This window comes from Rhinolophus sinicus, chromosome 14 (assembly GCF_057876585.1).
Source record: "Rhinolophus sinicus isolate RSI-liver-muscle chromosome 14, RSI-T2T, whole genome shotgun sequence".
NCBI classification, from domain to species: domain Eukaryota; kingdom Metazoa; phylum Chordata; class Mammalia; order Chiroptera; family Rhinolophidae; genus Rhinolophus; species Rhinolophus sinicus.
The window spans coordinates 99,604,728-99,625,943 of record NC_142514.1 but is presented as its reverse complement, the minus strand read 5'-3'; the positions used below and the strand labels follow the sequence as shown (position 1 = coordinate 99,625,943).

Genomic DNA, 21,216 nt, shown 5'->3' with positions numbered 1-21,216 from the left:
AAAAAGGGTTCCTAAAAAGGGTGAACTGGACCAAGAGTCTGGGTCACAACGGGCGCGGTGGGGAGAGGCCGCCAGGCCAGGTTGGGGCAGACAGGTGTTGCTCAGGGTCTGGACCCGCCCCGGTAGCACCCCCTGCCCCTTCCCCATGCTCCTAGCTCCCCGTATGCAAATCGCTGCTTTGCATGGGCCGGGGGCCAGGTGCTGCGGCCCTGCCAGGGGGCGTGGCCGACGGCCCCCGCCCCGCGCCGCGCCTCGTGCTCACCTGGGGCGTGTGGCAATCCTGGCTGCGCCGAGTGCTGCCCAGGCTGGAGCAGCGGAGCGCGGGACGGTGGCAGCGACAGCTCCGGGAGTGCCTCCCGTGGCGGCGGCGGAAGGAAGGAGACCCTGGCTTCCCAGGGGGCCCGGCTGGGGCCGACGCGAGGGACCTGGGGGGGCGCTGGTTTTGGCCCCGCCTGGGGCAGGATGGTGAATTTAGAACTCATGCACACAGGTGAGGGTGAAGGGATTGAGCTCTGACAGGTGTCACTGGGCGCAGAAAGGGGTGAAGGAGAGGGTCACCGTTCTCAGGGGTCTTATTCCCCGGCGGCCAGAAGAGGGCAGTGTGGATAGCGGGTCACCCAGGGGCTGGCGTGGGGGGGGGTAGATGTTTGGGGGACCTTGGAGAAGAACGAAGGTGGGATCTATGCGTCTGAGAGGTGGGAGGGCTTCGGAGGCCTTGGAGAGTGGCAGATGTGTGGGCCTTGGTTGTGCTTAACTGTTGTCTCTCAATTAAGTTGCCCTGTTCACTGATTGCAGACGGATGGCTCACTGGCTCAGCCAGGGGTGTGGACCTGGGAGTGTGCATAAGTGAGGAAAATACGTGTATCCACATGTTATGTGTTTGGTGTCCCAGGCATTTATGTGGAGACAAAGTGAGCATCTGTGAGGTCTAGGGGTGGGCTGGGGGTGGGGGGTGCTTAGAAGGAGTGGGGCTGGGCAATTACAGAGGCATACCTGGGGCAGGTGCCATGCCACACATGTATTGATTAGGGATTGTGGAAGCATGTGTCCCTGTGTATCAGAGGTAAGTCTACCTGTTCCCATGTGAGTTGGGAGAGGTGGTGGAGCAGACACCTCTGCTCCACCCACATGTTCTGTGAGTCTTGGCAGTGCTATAGGCTCAATGCATAGTGGGGGCAGGTGCTGGTCAGGAGCTCTGTGGGACCCCACAGAAGGAGCATAGGAGCCTCAGAGAAGAGCTTCCATCTGAGAGGGCGGTGGGGAGAGATACTTCCTTTGCGTTCCATGTCCCACAGATTCAGATACCTAGCCCTCCTTTCCTCAGAGGTGGGACCCTAGGAGACGGAAATACTTTTCCAGAAGTCAGTTTCTCCTCCGTGAAAGGTATGTGGGCATGGTGTTAACCAAGGGCCCTCTATTCACCCTGCTGATCATTCCTTCCACAGCTGGGTTAAGGCGGCAGCTACTATTCCTGAAGGGTTGGGCCTATGTTAGGGTAGGCCTTCTGGAGGTCTGAGGGCCTGAGCAGAGAACAGTCTCAAGGTGAAAAAAGCTAAACCTAATTTGGCCATTTCAAACTAGAAATGTGCCTTTGAAATGAGACAGCACTCTTTTCAAAATTCCTGCTCTCCTTTTGTTACCTGCTCTCCTTTCTGGCAGAGTAGGGAAGCAGAGAAGGGGGAGGCAATTTTCCCTACCCACTTCAAGGAGCAGAGCAGGCTGGAGGCTTTGGCTCTTCCTGGGACCCACCAATCCTGAAGACAAGCAGCAGTGGGTGCACAGGGAGCCCTAGAGTCCATAGTTCTGCAGACACAGTCCTGACAATGCTGAGTGAAGGGCAGGCTAACAGAGAGGTTTTGACTGAGTGGATACCCAGATGCCAGGACCTGGCAGGAAAGGCTAGCTGAGGCAAAAGGAACCATCCAGCTGGTGTCATCCAATGTTTGGGGCAAATCTGTTTCCAGACCCTGTGGTACCAACATGGGACTGGGCATACCTGGGGGCCGATCTCTTGCTCTTCTTCCTTCCCTTCCCACCAAGGACTTGGTTTGAGTGGAAGCAAGAATTTGGAAAGGTGGGGCTCAGTGGCAAGTTCTTTAGGGCCAAGATCAGAGATTTCCTGAGGGTTTTGTATCTCACTGTCTAGGGAGGAAGGCTCCTGCTCTGGGGGAAGTGGGAGGAGGTGGGACATCTGGGACCCAGCAGGGAAGCAGGCTAAGAGGATCTAGCAAAGAGCAGGAGAGAGAGTGAGGTTTGATGTGAGAGGGTGTGGGGACAGAGCCAGGAGTGCAGTTTCTAGGCTCTCACCCTCATGTAAAAAGGTGCTCACTCAAGTAGTAAATGGCCATCAACTGTGATTAAATGGCCATCAGCTGTGGCTAGTTGGCTGTCAGCTGTAACCAATGAGCCATTGGCCATTAATATAACTGCTGTGGCTACGCTAGCAACAAATGGGGGCTAGCAAGAAGATGGTGGCTGGCAAGGTGGGTTGGTTGGCAGAGAGAGAAGCGGATGGCAGGTTGAGGATCCCGTAGCTCCTGCTTCCTGTGTCTCCAACCCAGGTGCCAGCGTGACTCTAGTGTTATGACTCCCCTATCTATGGCTCCGTGGGTGTTCCTTTTTGGCCTCACCATGTCCTGCATTCTTATGTGAGGAGCAGGACCTGAGACCCCACGTGGTACCCGGCATGACAGAGCACCAATCCTCCCTGCCTTGGCCTGGAGGAAGCTCCAGGCTGATGCTTCTCAGAAGTCCAGATACCTCCCTCACTCCTGTCCCCTGTAGTCAGGGGTTCCAGCCATAATGGGGAGAGTGAGCTAAACTGAAGTTATAGTGACATGGGGTGTCATGCAGGGTGCCATGCGGGGTCTCTGGTCCTGCTCCCCACATTAGAACACAGGACATGGTAAGGCCAAAAAGGAACACCCACGGAGCTATAGATAGGGGAGTCATAACACTATAGTCAAGCTGGCAGCTGGGTTGGAGACAGAGGAAGCAGGAGCCACACGATCTGCAACCTGCTGTCTGCTTCTCTGCCAACCAACGTCACTTGCTAACTGCAATTTGCCTCTCTGCAATCCGCAATCCACACTCCACCGCTTGCTAGCCCAGCCACCATCTTCTTGCTAGCCCCCATTTTCTGTTAGTGTAGCCGCGGCCGTTATATTAGTGGCCAATGGCTCACTGGTTACAGCTGACGGCCAACTAGCCACAGCTGATGGCCATCCAATCACAGTTGATGGCCATTTACTACCTGAGCCAGCACCTTTCCACATGAGGCCGAGAGCCTGGAAACTGCACTCCTGGCTCTGTCCCCACATGGGGTCTCCATCTACCTTGGGTGGGTTATCTGATTCATCTCTCTACATTTACTTGCTACCCCTCCCCAGCCCACTTCTTTAGTCTGTATACCCTCAGGGCTGTCTGGGCCTTTATGTGGTGTCTGGTTCCCCATCAGTGGCACCTCAAGGCTCTCTCAGTTGAGGACTTTTTGTGGAGTCTTTCTGACTGGATCTCTACTTGAGGGTTCTCTTTGCTGGGTCGTCTCAGTGGGCCTTTCAGTCCAGTGTTGTCTTTGTAGGGTCTTTCAGTGTGGGCCCTGCTGTGGTGTCTGTGAGAGAGGGTTCCTCTATGGAGTGTCTCATTATTGGCCTTTTCTAGGATTTCTTAGTCCAGGATCCTCTCGGTGGAAATTTAGTCTCCTCTGGATCCTATTTTTCCCCTCGCAGTAATCCTATAACCTGTGGATTCTTTATAAACAGCACTTCCGCTATACATTCCAAGCCATTGGCTCTTTGGGACTCCTCCTCAATTGATGTACTGTAACAGTTTGGGTGGTGGGAGGAGGGAGAGCAGGAGCACTCAGAGCAAGGTGTAGGCCCCCACCCCCCAGCTGCCCAAGTGCTGTGGCCCCCGAGTCAGCCTATCTTTCTGCTCTGATAACCTGGGTGTAAGCGATAATGAGGTCCGCCTGGGGCCTCGACACTTTGTACTTCACAGAGCATCTCTCATGTGGGAACAGGAACACTTGAGCAGGTATAAGGTCACCACACACTGGGGCATCCCAGCCAAGGAAGGGCTCCCCTTTTCAGGACCAAAACAGGCAGAGGGGTAGAAAAAGGCAGTCAGCAAGATAGATGGGGAGGGAGAGATGAGAGGAAAACTGGAAAGCCAGTCAGAGGAGGACACCTAGCTTACCCCAGGTATCTTTTATTTTCATTGGAAGCTGTTCCCCATCAGGGCTGGGAAAGAAGGGTCAAGTCTCACAAACTAAACCAGTTACAGCTCAGGAATACTATTTTAGTTGGAAGGCCTCATTGTGAGAGGAAGTAGATTTCTCTTGAAGAAAAGATGAGAGAAGTCTCCTGCAGGGGAGAGTGGGAGCCATGACTGGCTCAGAGGTAGGCCTTCTGGGTCCCTTGAGTTCCCTCGGATACAAGTGCCCCCATCAGTGGGTGTGTGAGGGAGAAGTAAGGAGGGAGCTCCAGTCCCTTCCAATGAGATAAAAATGGACTGTAGGAGATAAAGGGGTGGGCCCTCTGCTTTCCCTGAATAGCCTGGACTCCCCAGGACAATGTGGGCACTCAGTCTACAGCCTGGGAGAAATGCTGCCCCCTGGACTTTGCTGCTGTGGGCTCATGTCCACATGCTGGCTCACAAATGTGTAAGGAGGGGCTGCTCCTGGGTCATGCAGAGGCACAGGGAGGGGCAAGGCCAGCTGCCAACATCTTACCCCAGCTTCAGAGAATGATGATGCCAGTGAGGCAGATGAAGGTCTGTGTCTGGTATCTGGGCTCTTACACAGAGCATCTGAGCCTCCCCAGGGAAGGGAGTGATGGCAAAGAGCCCACTCAATCGGGGCTGAGATAAGAATGCCAAAAAGCTTGGCTCCACCCCACGCTTCTCTCACTCACCCCTGCAAGTGCTGCGCTACAGGCAAAGGGTTATGGCATCTTGTGGAGTTTCGGTGTTGGCCCATTTTTAGGCTGAGACCCAAGAGCTCGTCCCACCCATCAGCCTCCTACCCAACAGGAACAGGTTCTCAGTATCTTAGCATCCTATGGGACTTCAGAAGAGCTTCTACAGATCATTTCAGCCTGCCCCTCCATTCAGATTCAAATCCCTATCCAATCCGGAAGTGTCACAGTGTTGCTCTCATAATGGGTACTCAAATTAGTGGATGTCCTGGCAGAGTGTGGGGCCTTTGACTCCTTCAAAAGTTATTTTTAGACATGATTAGGACTACCTTGTAAGCTCATTTAAAGGATGAGTGAGATGGCTTTGGGGTATATTTAAAGAAAATGCCGGGTATGGGTGTTGGAAGAGAGTTGGGGTAACAGGCATAAACTTGTGATTTAAAAAGTTACCCTTTTCAAATATCATGAGTTTGAAATAAGCTGATTCAGAGAATCTGGTCATCATCCCAGCCTTACTGCTTCTTGAACTCTACCTGTCCCTATGATCGTTTTTCCTATGAAATCAAAATTTGGAGAATGCTGATGTTTCCCCAGGTAAAGGACAAATTATAATAAAGCTGAGACAGAAAAGTGAAGCTGTTTGTTGTAATGGGAGAAGGGAACTAACATGGAAGCCTAAGTATCTGTTTAGTTAATTCGTTTATCACATGCTTGCTTTGTGCCGGGCAGTTTTCATTCAATATTTCATTTGCTCCTCACGGTAACTCTGGGAAGTATCATTGTTCCTATCTTTAGTTGAGAAAACTGAGATTCAAATATGTGGCCAGGGTCCCCCAGATTGTTAGTGATGGCACTGGAATTAAATCTAGGTCTGTCTGCTACCAAAACCCATGCTATTAATTCCAGGCACTACTGAAGCAGATTTTAAAAATCATGAAGGGAAGGGGAGAACTCTCCTCCTCCCACGCTTTCTCAGCAGTCTCCAACTTTTTCTCAGCACTGCTGAAGAATCCTTGTGGGGAAGTGATTGCTGAGCAGGTCTGTGTTAGACCATTCCCAGCTCCAGGGATAGTACTCAAGGATGGAACGAAGCAAAGCCTATGTATCCATTGGAGTGAAGATGAGCAGCAGCAGAAGCCCTTTGCAGATATGCCCAGGTGCCCACACTAGTTAGTCTGCATATTCATGCATGACAGACTATACTGAGAGTTTCAAACTGTAGCAAGAAGGACTTAGGTTAGGCTCAAGAAATGCCTTCCTAAATGTAGTACACTGGAATAGGTGTTGGGATGTGGCTGCAGGATCTCCCCTAGAGGTCTGTGACCATACAGGACGGTGTGGAGGTCTGGGAAGGTCTGTATAGGACTCCAAGTATTTACTGTCACTTTGGCAGGTCTCAAAAATATTCCTCAAAGCACAGTGGCTCTTAAGATTGCTTATTCCCATCCCTGCTTCTAGAGTGCTCTGAAGGCTGGAGAGCCTCTGGACTCCCCATCTCTGTCTTGCTTGGCAAGGCAGTCACCCCTCTGCCCTGCAGTCACTACACCCCCAGAGGCCACAATTTTAAATCTCTGCCAGAGTCACACACATCATTGCCCTAAAAAAATAATGAATAGGTTTTTCCCCACTTTTCCTGGGGCAGAGGTCCAACCTCCCCGCAACTCCATCCTCATCATCTCCAGATCTCAGGCTTCCAGACTGCCAACAGCCTGATTACCTCATGCAAATTAAGATTGCCTGCTTAACTGGGATTGGCCAGTGAGACTGGTATGCAAATTGTTCACCAAGACTTTATCTGGTTTATAAAAATTAAAGTGTTGCCCCAGAGAAGAGGGTGGGGGTGGGGGTGAGGGGCAATACAATTTGAATAAAATATTCATCTGTCTTTAAGGACTTCAGTATTTGGGTAGCTTAATAAGGAGAGTAGCCAAGAAAGTTGAGTTAGTTCAAAGTTGCCTCTTTCTTTCTTCTGACTCTGGAGGAGACTTAGGGGACTCTTAGGTGGTGGCAGCTGTCTGTTGTGGGTAAATGTTTAATTTATTGAAATGAAGCAAGGCAGAGAGGCCCAACCCCACAGCACTTGGGGGTTGAGACTGGCCTTACCTAAGTCTTCTTTCTCTGCGGGGCACCAACCTGCCCACCATCCGTTCTTCATTGAGCATGTTGGAAGTGTAGGAGAGAAGGTGAGGGTCCCCCAAGGAGAGGACTCCAAGGAGAACCACGCCGGAGCCAGGGCTTGATTCCCCAGACTGTGGGCTGACCTCTAAGAACCGAAGAAGAGAGGCAGGAATTGGAAAAGAAACGTGAGAAGGTGAAGCCTTGGTTCAGGTGTACTCTTACCTTCCAGGATTGTTAATTTGGCGGGAAGAGGGGAGACAGGTATTTCTTATGCTATTTTGTAAAAGTGAAATAATTCCCCAAATCCAAAAAGAAATGAGGGTTAAGAATGGGAAGCATTCTCCTCCACCCCCGGCTGTACCCCTCCCCTTGTTAAATTTTTACTAGCTGAGACTGGTGATAGAAGAACTGGCAATGAATGATACAAAAGGTGAGAAACCCTGCAGTAGCATGTGAGAAAGGGGCTAAGAAAGGCAGAGGAGAGGAGGCAAGCATGGGACAAGGGGATGTGTGCCCCGGGTTATGAATATTCCAATGGTATGTGTTAAGGAATCAGGAATTTGAAAGTCTGACGGTTGTTGTAATTACAAATTGGTCTTTGCTGTTTAGTTAAAAACACATGTGTTACAGCAAGAAAAATTGTGACCTGTTATTAAAATCAGTTGATTTCCCTGCAGATATCAAGATGAGTGGAGATGTAGCAGATTCCACGGATTCTCGCAGTACTCTCAGCCTTGTGGAGACAGGTAAGGGTCTTCTCTTCCGGGAAATGGAACAAGAAAGCACTGGTGGGAGAGAGGTGTTGGGACTCTTCAAATAATGTGGTATCTCTTCTCGTTTCATCCTTTATCCAATCAGACCCCAAAGCTGGGTCATAGGAAATGAAAGAATACCCTAGAGAAATGGGCTATGACCCTGAAGCCTTCGAACAGTACATATTGGTCTACAATGGAATGAAACCTCTGGAACTAGGCTAGGAAATGGCCAGATCCTTAAAAACAAAACAAAAAAATTAGGGAGATTCACTTCTTGATGTGCCATTCCAACAACACCCCTAGAAGCAGCAGGCTGTGTGCCCAGCTGCTACTGACTGTCTTTAGTAGATGGGGACTAGAGCCTTTTAACTCTAGATTTCTCAGAGTCCTACTTAAACCAAAGAGGCCCGTGTGCAAGTGTTCCTTTTCCAAATTGTGTGCATGTGGGTGGTAAATGGACTCAGAGAGGAAGGGTTGGTGCCTAGAGATGACTATGCTTTGTGAAGAACAGAAAGAGGATAGGGAAGAATTGAGAAAAACCTTTCTTACCTTTATGCTTTTAACTCCATAGTCCAAGCTTTGCTTTGAAAACTCCATATGATTATAATAAAAAAAACTTAAAGAAGATGAGTATAAATTGTAACACCACCAAATAACTTTAATAGCATCTTAACAAGACCTCAATTAGTCTTTCATCTGGATCATTGGAGACATAAAAATTAGAAGTGGAAGAGAATCGATGTCCCCCAAAGCTAAAATATTTTCCCAGGGCTTCAGAGGCAGTCTAGTTTTATTCTTGAAGCTAAAAACTTGAGATAAGGAACAAAGTAATTGGGATCTTGTGGGGGCGGGGGGCATCTGCAGGATGCATTTACCATAAACTTTTATGCCCCCAATTTAATATTGGAACAGTGTCTATTTGCACAGGTAGGGTGACAGGCTTTGTATTTTGCTTTCTTTATATCAGGGCTGTCAAAACTGTGGCCCGTGGGCCAACTGCGGTCCACAATCCATTGTTAATTGGCCCGCAGCAAATTCCAAAAATATATTTAGTTTACTTAAATAAACCAGGTGAGGCAATACGTACTTCACCTCGAGTGAGTAGGCCAGCTGTTTGTGTATTTTACCGCATATGGCCCTTGGTGAAAAATGTTGAAAAAAGTTTGGACACCCCTGTTTTATATGGACAGCTGAATTAGAGTATGGACCAGTTGCACCCATTTTGCAATCAATTTATTAGCTAAGTATGTTTTCCTAAGGATCTGTGGCCTGAGACACCTGTTCTTCCCAGTTGAAAAGAAAATTCTCACCAACCTCAAGAACTCCAGCAAGTCTTTAAAATCAGTTCAGCTGGAGACTGATAGGCACTGTCTCGGCTTTGACACTCTGCCCTAGAGAAAAATCAGAGTCCAGAAGCCATGATTCAGAAGTTGGGTCACCCTTTCCTGGTAGCAGACTGGCTGGAGCCAACTTTGTACACCTGGACCAGATATATTGCCCAGGTACATGGGGACACAGCTAAGAGAGTGTCCATGTGGAAGAAGACCATACTTTACAGGCTGGCACTTGTGCTCTGTTATTAGTTACTTGACCAAGTCAGGGCAACCATGTTGGGAGTGAGGAGCTACATAGAAACCTGATAAGGGAACCAGGAGAGGGAGAGAGTTCAGATCTTCGGTGGTTGTCGTGTGGGGTCTCTGCTCCCGCTCCCCACATAAGAACACAGGATGTGGCTAGGCCAAAAACGAACACCCACGGAGCCATAGGTAGGGGAGTCATACCACTGTTGTCTCATTGGAGGCTGGAGTCACCTGACGTGCGACCTGCTGTCCGCTTTTCTGCCTGCCAACCGACCGACTCTCCTCGACTCACCAACTAGCGCAGCCCCGGCAGTTATATTAGTGGCCAGTTGGCTAAGTGGCTACAGCTGATGGCCAACTACTACCCGAGCCAGCACCTTTCCACATGAGGCCGAGAGCCTGGAAACTGCACTCTGGGGCTCTGTCCCCACAGTGGGGGTTAGGAAGGTTAAGGTGTTATCAAGTTCTGGTGTAAGCAAGTTCTGGCCTCCTACCCTGTTTCCCTGAAAATAAGACCTAGCCGAACAATCAGCTCTAGTGCATCTTTTGGAGCAAAATTAACAAAAGACCCGGTATTTTATATTGTATTGTATTGTATTGTATTGTATTGTATTGTATTGTATTGTATTGTATTGTATTGTATTGTATTGTATTGTATTGTATTGTATTGTATTCCCAGTCTTATAGTAAAATAAGACTGGGTCTTATATTAATTTTTGCTCCAAAAGATGCATTAGAGCTGATTGTCCGGTGAGGTCTTATTTTCGGGAAAACACGGTATCTGGGACTGTGGGAGTTATGTACTGACTACGCTGAAGGAGAAAGAATCCAGACATAAGCTGGGACTTTTGAAATCTGACTGTTATCCCAGGGTTACTGCCTCTTTAGGAGGCAGGAACAGATGGCCTTTGAAGAGTCAATTTAGAATCAAACAGACCTGGGATAAAAATCACAGGTCTGCTGCTTACTGGTTGTATGATTTAGTAAGTTAATTTAGCTTTGCCTCTTCTGTAAAGCAGGACAATTACTGTCCATCTTCAAGAGTGGGTTTAGAGTTAGCTGAGATTATATTTAAAGGCCTTAGCACAGTGCTTGGCACATGGCAGCTGTGATCATCATTACCTCTAATGGCATCAAGATTCTGTGATTCTGTAATATACAAAATGACCATCACTGCTTACTGCTTTGGGGCTACAGGTAGCTGAATACCCTTCTGCCCTTCACTCAGGCCAAGTGGGTCAGGCCTGGAGGTTGATGTTTTCTGCTTTCACCATTCAGGAAAGGATTCTGTGTGGCTCCTTGACTATAAGGAGACCATGAAATCCATGCTGTCTGGAACTTCTCTACCCCTGGTCTTTTACGTGTAGGAGCTCAGCTCAGTGGCTGGTAGTATCTGTACTTAGGAGATCATCCAATTACTGCATTTTTTTTAGGGCAAGAAAAAAGAGGTAGCTAATTAAAGTAACCAAACTTCCTGGAAAGTTGTTCTGACTCATTTTTTACAGAGGAGAGCTTATTGTGAGTCACAGTGGTTACCAACTTGGTTTAATGGCTTCCTTTGGATGTTTAAAAGGCAGATTCTCCTTCCCAGCAGTACATGAATTAAGGGGTGGTTTGTCTTTGGGTTTAAAGGAACTATAAACAAAGGTGACCTAGAAAGCCCCAGCTCCCTGAGAGCACCCTCTGTATTGTATGAAATCCCCAAGAGGCACAAGGGGTGGGAAAAGGAGGTGACTTTCCCCGTCCACACTGGCCCAGACTGCACAGGAGAGCATTTTCAGGTCCAGACACAGATCTCCTGGTTGGTAGAGACCTGCAAGGCAGGTCATTTTTCTCTTTCTTTCTGCCTATGAAGAAGTCGAGGCATGGACGGAGGATGAACTGCCCAAGGCCTCAGAGTGTGACAGCACTAGGGACCAGAGGAGGCTCCCAATCCCCTGTCCAGTACTCCAGAGGACTGGAGTCAAGCTGTTTCTAGATTTTTGAACTCTCAGCTTTTCTGTCATTCCTTTTACCTCCCTACCTGTTGTTACTTTTCCTTCATTTTGGAAGCTGATGACAGTTTTTTCTGTTCTCAGCTGACTGGTTAAGGATATACCCAACCCACATTTCAAAAGTCTCCAGGTCTATAACTGACAACCCCCATGCAGCTAACCCTGTGACTTTTGACCACACTGGTCACAGTATAGCTTTAAACTCAGGGGAGGACAAATCTGGTAGGCTCAGGAGAAAGGAGGGAAAGGGCAGTCACATTCATAGAGCCTCTTTCCCATACCCATGTATATGTACCCAAACCTTTACATACATCATCTCATTTCATTCTTAACAATCCCCATTTTTATCAGTGAGGCAATTGTGGCTTAGAATGAGAAACTAACTCACCCAGGGTCACAAAGTTCTAAGCAGGAATCAAACTCAGGCCTAACTCCAATCTGTACCATGAACTCTCTGCAAATTATTGGGCAAATGTTTCCCCACCTGGACCTTTATTTTTCTCCCCATAAAGGAGACGTTTGGGCTGGATCTCTAAGGGCTGAATTTTAAAAGATGTGTATGTGGTTGCACTCTTCCAAATTCTTTCCCATCAGTTTCCACACCCTGTATTTGTGTGTAAGCTTCCTCTGGGCCAACCTCTCCCTTTCCACCCCAACCTTTCCACCCCATCGCCTTCAGTTCCTCACATTCCTGTCTTTCCAGCTTCCCTCTCAGCCTTCTCTCTTCTGACACCTTCAGCTGCCTTGCTCTGTTCTGTCTCTAATCCTCTTCTCTGACCTGGCTGACAGTCACCTAAGCAACATCTGTGGAGCACACTTGGGTCAGACCCTGGGCTCAGAAAGACGAAGAAACAATTTCTCTCCTCAAGGGGCTTTTCTCCTAATGCAGGAATTCCATGGTGGAGTAGGTAACAGTGTCAACTTGTATCTGGAAGAGCACCCTGAAACACAGTGCATTTGGCCTTCACAATTCTATAAGGGTAGATGTCAACATCCCACTTTGCAGATGAGGAAATTGAGGCTGGTGATGAGAAAGAATGTTTACTGATTTTCCCGAGCTCCCATACCTAGCAAATGACAGAATTAAACCTGGGTCTTTCTAGTAAGTTTCTATCCAAAGATGGTGGTGGGAAGACTGAGGGCCAACATGGGGAAACAGGGACAGAGGATACAAGAGAGTGGCAGCAGTAGGGAAGATGACAAGATTATGGAGGTGGCACTGGCAAAAGGAGCTAGAGGGGAGCCAAGTCCCTGGAAGGTGAGTTGGTCTAGTTCAAGAAGCAAAAGCTCTGCCTGGGGCCAAAACATGCTTGTTGGGGAAGAGAGGGTAAGGGTTGGAGTCACATCAGTCCCTTCTGGTGAACTGTGGAGGGTGAGAATCTAGCCTTTGAGAGAACTTTCTCCTTCCCTTCTTTCATCCTGAACTAGCCTCACCAATGTACCAGCTCCCACCCCGCCCCCGTCATTTGACAGTGACTGTGGGATGGTGTTGCAAACACAGATGACAATGGACCAAATGCCTTGGTACTCTTGTCCAGCTCAGAGCTCTGGGAAGAAAGGACTCATGAGGTGAACACGGGAAGAAAAGAAGAGCTAGAGATAAGGGAGGGCTGGGCTTTGGCAGTTGTCCCTGTTGCCCTTCCTCTTCAGCTTCCATTGTCCTGTGTGTGAGGTGGAATGACTAACATCTGTCCCACCCCCAGAAGGACCACCAAGGTGAGTTAACTATTGGGAACCCTTGTAGGAAATATCATCACTTAGCCCTGGGAGCTTCCAACATGGTTTTAAGGGATGGACATGACTCTATAGCACAGCCCAGAAGGCTAGTGATTCCCATAAGGTCCCGGGAAAGAATGAGTATTTGACCCAAGACTAGAAACTCCTTCTCAGTCAGTTCATTCCTGGGGCCTGGCTGCCTCTACCCTAGTGAGTCCCCAAGAAAATAAGCTGAGGATAAAGAATTTGTGTCTCATCATGACCCAGAGGCAAGGATCCAGGCAGAAGACACTAGAAATGAGTGAGTGTGGTTTTCAATCCAAATGCTTATTGAATAAAACTATTCTTTCCAGAACAGAAAAGACAGGAGAAATCTAGAAAGTACTTGGGGTGAAGTGAGACTTGTGGGAATTGCAGAAGAGTCTCCTATTGACAGCCCTTTCTAAGTGAGGCACCTATTCTCTCTCTCTCTCTCTCTCTCTCTCTCTCTCTCTCTCTCTCTCTCTCTCTCTCTATTTTATGATCAGGGGACAAGACAAAGCTCTGTCACTGAATGATGTGGGACAAGTCTGCTTAGGCCCTGGGCTTGAGTTTCCACATTGTGATGGGGGGAGAAGAGTGCTGCTGGAGTAAAATGAAAGGGGTGGGCTAGGTGGTCTCTAGAATTTGAGCCTGGTGACTATGGTCCTGTGCCTCAATCTGTACCTGTTCTGTCCCTCACCTCTCAGGAAGAGAAAAATGGAGACACAACCCTCCCGAAGTCCAGGGGGAACTGATATGAATTCCTGAGGATGTAAGGATTCTGAGAGGACATCTTGTCCATACCTCTCTCTTCCTTTGGAGACATTTCAAAACCTTGCCTGGAAAATGAAAGAATCTACTGTTCTTAGTACATGGACTAAGAACATAGGAATTTTCTTTTCTTCCTCATGTATCCTCCATCCGTATGAAAAACTAACCCTACAATTTCTCTTGGCCACCTGTTCTTGTAGGATATAATCCTCTGTGCCTAGAAATCCTTTCTTATCTCTTGCCTAAGACCCCCATGTTGTAGCATAAGCCCCATTGCCTCTTCTTTTAGCCTTCCCAAACCAGAGTGGCTTTCATCCCACCTTGTTTCCAGTGTCTGTGACAGGGAGATTAAAAGATATTCATTCACTGCCCAGGCTCCATACTGTGGCTCCATGTGCCTAAGATATCGGAAGAGCAGCCTGTGGTATCAGGAATCTCCTGTCCCTTCTAGCGTTCAGAGACCCTTAGCAAGTAAAATAGCTACAACAGCCACTCACACCTGTACCGCACCTTACAGCTCACAGACACATTACATTCTCGTTCATGGATTCCCAAACCCGAGCCCACAGGGTAGAGAAGTCAGGACCATGATGCCCAAATGAGCTGTGGGTGGCTGGTTCGGTCCTGCCTGGCACCGGTTCCTGTTCCTTTTGGAGGTCTCTTGAAGGAAATGCCCCTCCGCTGCCATCTCTGCACCCCCACGAGAACATGGACCTACCTCCTTTCTCTCTGCAGCCTAAGAGGGAACAAAGTGAGGGAGGCTGGTAGAAGCTGTCTTTTATCACATGGAGGTCCACTTAGTTTCACTAGTAGTCATTCCTTAGAGCACTGCTTCTCAAACAATGTGGGGTGCAGGACTAGTTTTTAATCCAGTCTGTCACAGACCAGTACGTGGTACAACTATGCAGAACTGGGATGTAGCTTGCACACACCACACACGCTCAACAGGACCCGTCCTGGCCTATACCTGCGTCTACAAGGGGAGCCCACCAATCACGTGCTTGGGGTGCTATTAACATTTCTAAATTCTTACTCTTTGTGTCTGTACTTATCTGTTCTCAGACCTTAATGAACATTTCACAGACCAGCTGGCTGTTGGGCCACACTGAAGTCCTTTGCCTTAGAGGAGTGTGCAGTGTGTGTGAGAATGTCCCTTTCCTTTGGCATTCCCTGAGCAACGGATACAGCTGACCCCCAGTATACCTTATGACCTTCTTAACATTCCTCCTTCTCCCACTGTGGGCATCGTGGGGATGATGAGGGGAGGTTCAGCAGGAGAGGTAGGTCCCAGGCTGTCCTTTGCTGGCAGGAGTGGAATGACAACCCCCACCCACTCACCCCCCCCCACACATGCTGAGAGATGGTACTGAGCAACATCCAGAGACTCAGGCCACTGCAACTTTCTGGGTTTCGGCCCTTCACTAAGGCACCCAGAATTGTTCCCCCCACCCGACCCCTGCAAAGCTGCGAGTAAATGCTTTTGATTTTTTGGGTCCTCCCTCCTCCTCAAGAAACAGTTACAGGCAATGAACACTTGGTGTGAAAAAGTGCTGAACCAGTGGAAAAAGAATTTAATGTGAAATGAGCAACCAAATTAGCATAAGTCTTAGGGACCTGAGGAACAGCCCAAATTCAGGCAACTGAAATGCAGTTACGTTTTGTTCCTCTCCATCTACACGCACTGGCAGACAAACTTACACTCCCAAAATCCTCATCTGAAAACCCTCAGTGTGGGCTGAGGGGTACACCTGCTGGCAGTCTTCCTTTCTGGTCTAGGCTGTTCTTTCAAAGGTAGGCTTGGGTCCTTTAGGGGGTTTGGGAAACTAAATAAAGTAGGGACAGGGGAATGGAAGTTGGAGCCTCAGCCAGCATTTGATGATGGGTCTCTTGCATTAAAATCCCTCCCTCAGGGAAGGGCTTTGCCTAGGATGACCCACCATAGGAAGAGTTGCTAAGGGGAAAAGCAGGTCCAGCCTCCCTCTCATCCCCACTCCCCACAGCCTTCATTTTGGGAGGAGAATGCTGAGTGTCCTTCAAAAGGAAGCTGTGTGAGGTCATCCCAGCTGGGGCTACTTTCCTCTCAGTGGAACCTAAGGGTCTGGCAGGGCAGGCATGGTCAGAGAATGACCAGAGCCATCAAAGACAGCTGCATTTCATTTCTAGGGACTTCAGCCATTGACCCTTCAAAGTCCCCTCCTGTCTTCACCATGGAGTAGTGCTCAGTGCGAGGAGCTCCTTGGGAAACTGTGGGGCCCTGGGATACTCAGGGAGGGCAGGCCTTTGTACCAAGCCAAGACCATGGGAGTCTGAGCTGCAGGCATCGCCCCAAAAGCACCAGTACTGTTGACTCAAAAAATAATAGGTATTAATTTGCATGACATTTTACATACAGGTTCCATGCTGTGCTTTTTGTCTCCTATCAAGGGTGCCACCTAAGCCCCCCAGGTCTGTCTTCTGCCCCCACTCCGGGGATGTTGCCTTCTTGTCCAGACTCCAGAACTTCCCCTAGCCCATCCTTGGATTAGCGGGTGGGGAATGTGAGGGAAGACAAGGGTTGGCCTTGCTCGGGTGTGTCTGATCAAGGTTTGCCAGAGAGGTGCGGGCTGGCGGCCTGGCATGTCTGCTCCGCTGGGCACCTCTGGGGTACCCCACCTGCCTGCTGTTGGCTGCAGTGAGGCGCCCCCTGCAGGGGCCTTGTCCCCCACCCGCCTCCCAGACCCCTGGGAAGAGAAACAAAAAATGTAAGCCATAGAGTACTGAGAGGGGCTGAAAGGAGAGGAAACCCAGAGGTTGCTATGCAGATGGGGTCTGGGTGCTCGATTTGCATAGGCCAGTGATTTCCTCACTACAGGGTAAATTTCCATATCCCTGACTCAAAGCTTGTTGGGGCAGAGAATGGGGAGAGGTCGTTTGAAATTCAAATGAGGATGATTAAGGTGGCTTCCACACATCACCGGCTTCGGCTTCCAAGGCCCCTGGAAACCTGCTGGTGGTCGGGCTAGGCTGGGTGTAGGGGGAAACTGGCTGTGTCTCTATCCCCTCCTGCCCCTGGAGGAACAATGGGCAAGTTGTAGTTCTGGGCTCAGGCCTACCTCTCTCTGGTGACTGTGGACTTGTCATCTCAGTTTTTCTATCTGTGAAATTGGCAAGATAGTTTGCACTTTTTTGTTTGGCTGAGGAGGTGTGAGGACAGGTAGATTCTGGACTCATCTCTACCAGCAATCTGTGACAAGCCAACTTCCTATCTTTTGGCCTGAGTTTGGGCATTGGGTGAAGGGTGTGAACTTGAGGGTCTGTAAGATCATTCCCAGCTCCAAGATGCTGCGATGTGTGAGCGCACTCTGAACCTTGCACACACTAGCTACTTGTAAGGCACCTTGAATGATGTCAAGTGCTGTACCCCTCGGTCCCTCTACTGTGTTAGGAACGGCACCCCTGCCCCTCAGCTTTCCAAGGTGCAGTCATTGAGACCATGCACTTTGGAGCTAGAGTCTATATTTGGATCCCAGTTTCTCTCTGCTGGGTATATGGTCTTTGACTGCTTACTTCCAGACTCACTGCTCAGTTTCCTGTCTGTAAAATGGGGATAATCATAGTACCTATGTCTTAGGGTTGCTGTGAGGATTAAAGGAGTCAACATTTAGAAAGCATTAGAACAGGGCCTGCCACAGAGTAAAGCTACTTGCTAGTATTAGTATCAAGAAGACAAACTGTACACATGGTGGGGCAGTGACCCAGTAGCTAGCTAATCCAGGAAAACTCAGGACTACGAACCATCCCCAGGTTTGACCCGCCTGTGAATTCATTCACTTGTGGCCAATACACTATCATATTTGCTTGTTCTTGGGAGCAAGAAGCATGCTTCACTGAAGGGCCCCAGGAGCAGGTATCAAAGTTTAGTGGTCACTTCACTGAGAGCCCACCCAGGTAGAGGTGCCTGTCACCTCAACCCAATGTGGGCTCCTGGTGTCCATCCTGACTCAAGTTAGTCTTCACTTCTCAGGAAGTATGGAAATGGCAGGAAGAAGGGGAGGGAGCTGGTGGGATGACCCCGCCTCCGAGGACCCCATGCTGAGATGGGACAGATTCAATGAGACTAGAGGATATTTATAGTTCTGGAAAACCTAAAGGTCCTTTTTTTCCTTGAATTTCTCTAGCAACTCAATATGAGGTTTATTTGGAGATAGCATGGTGTAGTGTGGACAGCCTTGGTTGGTGGATGGACATGGGTTTCAGTTTGTACTCAGTGATTTACTAATCAGTAACCTTGGGCAAGTTGATTAACTTCTTTGAGCCTGAAGTATCCTCATCTGTAAAATGGGGTTAATAAGAGCACCTCCTCTAGAATGGTTGTGATGATTAAATGCTATCATGTTTACTACATAAATGTTTACTACAGAGCTTGGTGTATAGTAAATGCTCAATAAATGTCAGCTGTTAATTAATCCTTATTATTTGAAAACAATGTTTTGCTGCCAAAATGTTTTAAAATTATCTGAGCTAGTCCTATTCTCCTATTTTGTAGGGAGGAGACTGAGGTCAGAAAAGGGAAATGACTTTCCCAAGGTCACAGTGGGAGTTTAAGACTGATGTTTCTCTAGGAGCCCTTTCCCCACCTCAGAGGCAAGTCCTCCATCCTTTGCTTTTGTTTTGTTGTTTTGTTGGCCTTCTCTTTTCCCACCACCAGTCCCTCAGAAGTGGCTTGTCCAGCACCAGGAGCATGGGTCCCAGAGAGGAGAGGGAAACATGACCCTGGCAGCACTATACTGCTTGAGGGAAAGGACATGGTGTCTGGACTCAGAAGACAGCTGTGTGATGTCTAACAAGCCCTACTTTCTCTGGGCCTCAGTTTACTCACTGGCAAAACAGGAGTTCTATAATTCCAGCTCTGTAGACCTCACAGATTGGGTGAAAATCAAATAAGAAAGTACACAGCAAAGCAAAGGAATAAACCCTGTGCATGTCACCACAGCCTATGCAGTTTGAGAGGGACACTGGACCTGGATCCAGGGCTTTGAGATCTGAGTTCCTTCCCTCCAGCTCTGGTGCCACTACCTGTCTCAGTTTCCTTAGCTGTAAACGAGTTGTGAAGAATGAATGAAATGAGAATATGTCTGTGGTAGCTTTCGAAAGTGTGAGTTGTTCTACAAATGTGAGATAACGTCTCCATATAATCTTTCTTACTATACACTTACCCCTCTGAGCTGTATAGAGGACATTTGTGTGCTCACATGAGAACCAGAGCCCAACTGCATGGAAAATCTGGTAGCCACGCCCTCCCCCACCACCCTCTCAATCTTCTCTCCCACCCCTTCTCAGTTTGCTTCATCTCCACCCTGGGGAGAAGGCAAAGATAGAGGCACTGATCTCTTACTGACCTTGAACCCCTTGGACCCTCTTCCCCTCTCAAGGCTGTGAGGTGTGGAGAGGGTGCAGATGTGGAGTTGACCATTAAAAAACCTTGTGGGCTGTTGGGGTGAGAGTCAGTTCTGGACATGGAGGTTGGAGGGTCTGTGTGACCTTTAGGTACTCACTTCTCTGCAGAACTCAGTTTCCTCACCTGTATATGGCATGTGCAGTGACAGAAATCTCTGTGGTCAAGCGCAAAAAAGTTCTGATGGGAAAATAGTAGCTGAGGTGCTTCTTTAGGATGTGTGTATTCGGTGTGACCAGAACCCTGGGTTTATTTAACAAAGCTCTTCCTTTGAAGTCGGATTTTTGTTGTTTTTCCAGGGTCAGGGGAATATGAGTCAAGATTTTGTTGGGGAATCTGGCTCTTCTGGCCCCATTCCTTGCTGCAGTGGCCTGACTCAGCTGGCTTCTTTTTCTGAAACCTGTCACGACTTCCCAGGATGCTTCTTCAGCTTAGCTGCTGACCATGCTGCCCCCTTTGGACCCCTGTGGTAATGACTGCAGCATCATTATGTGTCCAGCAAGAGATAAGAAGGCAAAGCAGGGAAGCTCAGAAAGTCCCATGTGTAGCTCAGACGAGAAGAAATGGGGATTCTATTTCCTAAAAAATGAGGAGACTTTGGTGAGGAGTCTTTCATTTGTCAAAGAATGACGTGACAAATTGCAGAGGGAAGCTGAGAGGACGCTGGGCTTCTCTTAGCGAGGGGTGCCTGGAGTGCCTCTGTCCTCTATGATGTGGCCCCAGGTTCCGGATATCTGTGGGAAGGGACTGGAAAGCAAGGCCTTGGGGTTCAATCTCATGATTGTGCATGTAAGGAAAAATCATCAGGGTGCTCCCATAAGCCACGTCTCAAGGAACCTTGAGGTCAATCGTGTTTATTCTGCTGTTCTCTCCCTGGGAGTAGAGAGGAAAAAGCTTGAAATCATGCAAGTCCCCAAATCCATGGACTGCTAGAGGTAGAGGGAACCTGAGAGAGCATCCTGTCCTAGGGCAGCAAGTGGATTTCTTCAGGAGAGCTAATCTTGATCATCGGTGGTGGTCACTGAGTACTGAGTTTAGGAAAAGGAGAAGGCTTCCGGGCCCATTAGTGAGGCCTGCCCTGGGCATGGCACGCATGCCCGCTGCATTTTTGCTCTTGCTTGTCTACACCCTCAGAGTAAAGTGACTCAGCCAGCGGAGAACTGAAACTCAGATCTCCCAACTCCTAAGCCAGTGCTCTTCCTACAGCCATCCCAGGTCCTCCTGTGTCCTGTTCTGCAGGTGGTTTCAGGATCGTCCTCAGGTGCCACCTGGGTATTTCCTCACTGCTACAAAGGAGGAGGCAGGAATGCAGACAGAAACTTTTTGTTTAATATTTAATATTTAAGGGAAATCGAAAGCTATGGAGTTTAACCCACTTGCCCAAAGTCCAGTCTAAAACAGCCTTTGAAGTAACTCACAAAATCAGTTTACTATATGTTCTCTGTATAGAACTCTGACAATTAGGAAATACTGTCCAGTTCTTTGGAGGAATCTCAAGTAAGAAAAAAAGGTAGGCACGATATGTCTGCAGGATCCTGGAAAAAACTGTTTTGACTGGTTTAAATGACTGCACTAGGAAGTCACTTGGTTTGCTCTGCTGACTGTCTGCCCAGGAATGATTCCAAGGTACTAGTGACTTTAATAATTGCTATCTGAGGAAGTGCCAGCAAGTTGCCAAGTGGTCATAAAGTATCACTGGAAGTCTTACTGGGTTACACTGGGAGTGGAGCTGGTGAGTAGAGAAGCAGTCCCGCAGTGGGAGAGGTTCAGCCTCATTGCTGAATGCTCTCTGCATTGTTTACCAGGCAGAAGTGAAAAATCCTGCTCGAACAGTTCTCCATTCTTGTACTTCCACCTCCCTCACCCAGAGAATTACTCCCCAGGCAAACTCACGTCCCAGTGCTGCCAAAG

The 21,216-nt window shown here is 48.6% G+C and overlaps 1 protein-coding gene across 1 annotated transcript in view; it reads left to right on the top strand.

Annotated features, from left to right (window-relative positions):
• The first annotated feature begins 256 nt into the window (after positions 1-256).
• POU2F3 (POU class 2 homeobox 3) overlaps positions 257-21,216 on the top strand; it is a 98,797-nt gene continuing 77,837 nt past the window's right edge. The window contains exons 1-2 of the mRNA XM_074335329.2: positions 257-490; positions 7,712-7,780. Of these exons, the coding sequence (XP_074191430.2) occupies positions 463-490; positions 7,712-7,780 (97 nt within the window). The 5' untranslated portion in view covers positions 257-462. The remainder of the gene's footprint in view (positions 491-7,711; positions 7,781-21,216) is intronic.